Source organism: Nicotiana sylvestris, chromosome 2 (assembly GCF_000393655.2).
Source record: "Nicotiana sylvestris chromosome 2, ASM39365v2, whole genome shotgun sequence".
In the NCBI taxonomy this organism is placed as follows: domain Eukaryota; kingdom Viridiplantae; phylum Streptophyta; class Magnoliopsida; order Solanales; family Solanaceae; genus Nicotiana; species Nicotiana sylvestris.
In genome coordinates, this window is record NC_091058.1 from 147,605,002 (window position 1) to 147,610,787 (window position 5,786).

The window sequence follows — 5,786 nt, forward strand, 5'->3', positions numbered from 1 at the left end:
TTTCAATTTCATAAAAGCAAATGCTTTGATTACAAAGACTCAACACTAACAAATTCCAAAAGAAACTAACAGACGCTGATGAAAAGATGAAATACAGACTCCAAAACAAACTATCATACTCCGACAAAAGAAAATACCGACTCAAACACAATTGACAGATTCTAGAAAAAGAAAATAGAAACTCAACACAACTGGCAGACTCTAACGGAAAGGAAATACATACTCAAATGAAAAATCATGAATACATCAATGCTCCTGGTGCTTGCGGGACATCATTCGGTCTCGTCGCTGGCCTATATGGAAGATCCCTTTGAAGTCGGTCCAAGTCATTCATTATCTGCTTAATGAATGTCATCACTTCTGCGAAGAAGGTAGTGCGAGTCATATCCTCACAGATTTGTCACTTCATAATGATGTAATCGGCGATGTTTCTAATTCTCTCTCTTATGACGCCTTTTTATTGTAACAAATGCCCAATATGCTGGGCCCTAGCCCCCAAAGTTTGCTCGGCCACTTGATTTTGCTCCTGAAGTTGTTGCAGATCTATTTCTAATTGTGCCAATGCCGTATAACAATGTTCTCTTTCAACCTTAAAGTCTTTCGCCTGTTTGATCATTTTGTTTTCCGTGGCGATGGCCCTTTTCTTTAATCCCGCGACCTCATCATCGTACTTTTCTTTCAACTGCTTAACCAGACGTACTCGTTCATCTGCATTTTTAGCCAACTGTTTTCGAGCCTTGGCTAGTTCACCTTCTGCTTTGTTCAAATCAAAACTATAGTCACTCACTTTCTGCCTCAAGTTAGTTATGAGTTTCTCATCTTTGGCACTTCGGGCTGGGTTTTCTGCCGCTATTTTCATTTTCTGAATCTGGGCTCAAAGGGCCTCATTTTCTATGGCTAGCTTTTTCTTTTCTCCTTTGTCCGCCGCGACTTGCAAGCTATTTTCAAATTGAAGGTCCCTGACTTGTTTCTCCAATTTGCTTATGGTAGCCCTGTACTCGTTTTCTTTGGCCAACAAGTCCCATTGCACTTGTGCTCCGTCAGTGAACTGTTGGACGTAGGGTCTTTTTGCGGGCCTTTCGGGCTAATGTTGAACCCGATACCTTTTGACATACCAAGCAGTATAATTAGGCTCTACCTCGCCTCTAGATAGATCTCATACTTGAGTATTAGGCCCTAAGAATATGCACTGATGCCAAATCTGACGCACTCTTTCTTCTGGGAAGGAAGCTTTTGGCTCTAACTCAATGGCCTGCGGACTCAAATCTTCATCGTGTGGGACGGTCTGGTATCAGCCTAACTGACGTAGAACTCTGTGCGGAGCATAAGGCTGGATACTCCGAAGACCCATTAACAGCAGAAAGCATTCCTCAGCCGACATGTAGATTACCTCATCGACCGAGAGCCACCCGAATGTCCATTCGATCTTATTTGCAGTCAAATATCTCAAATGAGTATGCCATGCTTCCGTACTGTCCGGGAACTCATAACCCTCTACCCGCTTTTCTTGTTTTTCAATGCACTCGAGGCCAGTCATACCACAATTCAAGTATCCAGGACGGTGGCAAATGTGTTCCTCCATCCATAATTGTAACAGCATATTGTACCCTTCAAAGAACTTTCCCCCTTCCCGAAAGAGGGTCAGAGCTCGGTAAATTTCTGCCAAGATCAACGACACTATAGTCCCATTTTCCTTTTTCATCATAAAGTCGGTTATCCCTACAAGTCCCAACTCTATGTTTCTGTCTTTTCTAGGGCAAACCAAAACACCCAGGAACGCCGCTATGAAATCTAATCCTCTCCGAGCTTCCCAGTTGTTTTGGTTTCCCGCGTGAGTAAGACCGGTATCTGGTGTTTCAAATCCACGGGGATTCCCGTAACGTTGATATAGAAAGTAGAAGGTACGGAATCCTTTGGCCAAATTTCTATCTCGAATGTCACGACTGATGCTTAACAAGTCCAAATATTTATGAGGGGTTATTGTTCTTGGTGCCACCGGGTATTGACTTCTAAGATTCCCTTCAAAATCGGCATAACCTGCTATCTCTTCTAGTGTAGGAGTTAACTCGAAATCGGCAAAGTAAAATACATTATGTGTAGGGTCCCAGAATGGTATCAAGGCATCAATCACGTCTTTTCTTGGATTAACCTTCAAGAGCCCGATAAGACCGCCCAATGCTTTTGTCACGGCCTTTCTGCTATCTTCCCCCAAATCATGCCACCACATATGTAACTCCAAAGGGATCTCTTCACGGACCGAGAAAGGTTCATTTTGAATTGTGCTCCTCCTGCACATTTATTAAGGTGATTTTAATTAAAAGGAAACTACGACTCGTTTTGACCCAAGAAAAATGACCATCTTTTTTCCAAAATTTTCACACAAATATCCGGCTTTGCCAATACGGCCTTTCCGCACTTCGAAACGAAGATTTTAAGGATGTGTTGGCTACCCAGTCAAACCCTTTTAAAAGTGACTAAAAGTGGATGTTCTTGCAAAGACAGCCTTCCGGCGCCCTTTTAGGGACATTTGGCTATTTCTGACAAGAATGACATCACCCTAATTATTTTCAAATTAAGGTACAATTTTTGTTCTTTTGTTTTATTTTTGCAAAAAGAAAGTTGGACCCGATGGGGGTTGCCTACGTATCTCACACCCTGTGAGAATCAAACTGGCGTAGTTCGGAAAAAAAAATTTAAGAAAATAAACCCAACTTCTTTTTTTCTTTTCCCAAAACACAAAAAAATTCCTATTTTTCACAAAATTCCTCTCTTTTTTTCAAAATTTCAGCAGAGTTTCAGTATACTTTTAGGGACGTTGGTTTTCACCGCAGGTAATTACCTCACACTGCTGTTTTCTTTTCCCAAATTCTCTCCCTTTTATTCAAAAGCCGGTCAGCATGCAAATCTGAAGCAAATAAATGCACAAGTAGCAAGTAAGATGCATCAGGATGGTCTTTTTTATTTCGGGTGCACCTGTCCCAGACAGACCCAACCCCTGTGTTGAGTCTCCAAAGTCAAAATGCACATGATGCAAACAAACGTTCCTACTAGGGATCCGGCATGAGGTATTGTTATACTAGGTTTAAAAACCTGAGTTTATTTGTTCTAGACCTGGCTTACCTGAGCGGACAGCTCGAGCCGAGGGGGCAGCGTACCGGGAATACAGAAGCTTCACCGGCTTTGCAACTTGTCCGAACCTCGTTCTAAATTTGGAATATGACTCTAACAGAAAAGAAGTCACACGAAGTGCACACTTCTTCATGATTTAGAAGACTCAGAGAGAAGAAGGATTTCGCAACAGTTTATATACAGTTCACGGAATATCAAAGCGGTAAAAGCAATCAATTAGCACATTAGGCCCAAATCATGTAACAAATTCAGATAATGGATAAAGCCAACTATAACAATTATTCTAAGCTCGAATTCCTGAACCCTGAACCAGAGATTCTAGGTTCGGTCCCCAGCAGAGTCGCTAGAGCTGTCGCCCCTCTTTTTTACCTACACCCCCCGGGAAGGGGTATATAAGGGAGTTTTTCCACTTTAAGTGACAATCGAAATGGGATTTATTGTTAAAAGGGTTAACTCTGTTCAACATTCCGCGAACCAGAAATCCGAGTAAGGAATTTTGTTAACCCGGGAGAAGGTGTTAGGCATTCCCGAGTTCCGTAGTTCTAGCACGGTCGCTCAACTGTTATATTCGGCTTAATTATCTGATTTTAAACAATTATGAACCTATGTGCAGATTTTAGCCTTTGACCGCTTTTAATTATTTTGAGGAAAGATTTCAACGTCGTCTAAAACATGTCTTTGGACCGCGCCAGATGAAATGCACCCGCAGTCCGAAACGCATTTTATTTAATGTCGTAAGATTTTGATTTTGGTCACATGAAATGCACACCTGAATTTAGGAAGGTAATATTATTTAATGACGCGCCTAAAGCAGCTACACGTTTCGAACGTTGCGAGGGCCATGGGAAATTCACTAAATGGCACGCCTCAAATTCTAAGGATTAAAGCAATAATTAAACGAGGGCCATGCAATTGTCGTCTTTGTTTGGCATGGTGCACCTCAATTCCGAATTAAAAAGAAGAACTTAAATCAAGCTCGGGGGCCATAAGTTATTGGCGTTGTCTAAAATGGCTCACCTCCAATCTAATAAATGGGCTTAGTTGATTACTTAACAAGGCTAAGAGGATTCCTATTTTTCTACTTTCAATTAAATGTTCAAACTGAGTTCTAGTAACCAATGAATTGATAATGAATTCGAACTAAATATTATTGACGTTGAAGGGGCCTAAATCCGTGTCGGGCCCTATTAAAAGGCATATCGCTTATGATGGTTCTACATGAGCAATTGGCCCAGTAGAGGCCCAGATCGCGAACACAAGAAAATAGGCGAAGGATCGAGTCTCTGGACATGCAGAATATTAGAATTATTTGCAGTGTTGATGTGGGTCTAGTCCCCATCTTAAATCTGGGCTCAAAGAGAGCCCAATACCATGTTGCAAGGGCTACCAATTCCCTGATTTCTAAAGGACTTGAGCTGGGCCCAATTTTGCACGGCAAACAGGGACTCAAGATTGAGTCCCTATAGCCACATAACTAGCGCACAAGCAAGGGACTAGATGGTTCCAAATTGACCCCAAACAAAATAAAATAGACTAAATCTGATTCAAAATGACTATGACATCCATTTAGCTTCTGAACTTAATCGTTTCAGAAGGACAGAATAAATAACATAAAAAAAAACTCGGAAACTATAATCATCTTGTAATCATGCTGAACCTCATTAGACAATTCTGCTTTCTTGCACAGCCATGTTAATCAAATAAATTCAAACCATCCCCAAAATGACATTGATCCTTGACAGATATGAAACAAACATGCTTAGCGTGAGCCTAAACTTTTATTATGGTAATTCCATGGCTCACTTGTCAAAACAAAGATTCAATAACCTGCAAGCTATATGATTGAACTTCAACTCAACTTAAACCATCCCCATGCTTGTACCTTCCCTTAATTAAATTAACGAGCACACACACAGATTTTGCAAGACATTAACAACATAAGAGAGGGGAGGAAGGGCTTCTCTACTAGGCAGAATATAAGATTGTATTCAGGACATTACAGAAATGAATGAAATAGAAGAGTAAGCTCAAAAGATAACTTGCATCCATGGTATTTCACACTCAAACACAAGTTTGCATTGCACATGTTGTATAAAGTTCCAAGGGGTGCCTGGATTTTAAAAAAAAATAGAAATTGATGGTTCAGCAGCAGAACAACAACATCAATGGAGTTAGCCCAGAAATAACCAAAGAAAACCAGCTATGAGCCAAGTTTGAACCAGCAGATAAGATACAATAATCCAAACACTAACTTCAGTCACTCGATGGACCAACAGACCTCAAGACAACTCGACTTTAACCCATCTTAAAACCAGCTGATTAGAAAATTGACTTAGCACCAAGAAAACCTCAAAAATCACCAAAGAAATCAATGAAACAGTGTTATTCTAAAATTTTCAGCCCTTTGCCTTTTTCTCTCAGAAATTTTAGCTCTCGAAGTCTATTAAAGTAGTAAATTTTTGCAGCTTCTGTATTTTTAGATTTCCAACCTTCAAAATCTGACTTTAGCTCTAAGTAACAATGCCTTTATAGGCAAGCTACTAGGGCAGCCTCAAAGAGTTCAAAATTGCCTTTAAAACTTTCTGAAATTTTCATTTTAGCTTAGAAATCCCTAGTGTAAACCTCAGAATTTCAAAATAGCCCCCACCCCAGCTTTT

General features: G+C 40.5%; 1 protein-coding gene across 1 annotated transcript; it reads right to left on the minus strand.

The window, feature by feature from the left end:
- Positions 1-1,291: 1,291 nt before the first annotated feature.
- LOC138885748 (uncharacterized) lies at positions 1,292-2,296 on the minus strand. Its single transcript, XM_070166728.1, has one exon. The coding sequence runs from the start codon at positions 2,294-2,296 to the stop codon at positions 1,292-1,294; it is 1,005 nt and encodes a 334-aa protein (XP_070022829.1).
- Between the last annotated feature and the right edge of the window lie 3,490 nt (positions 2,297-5,786).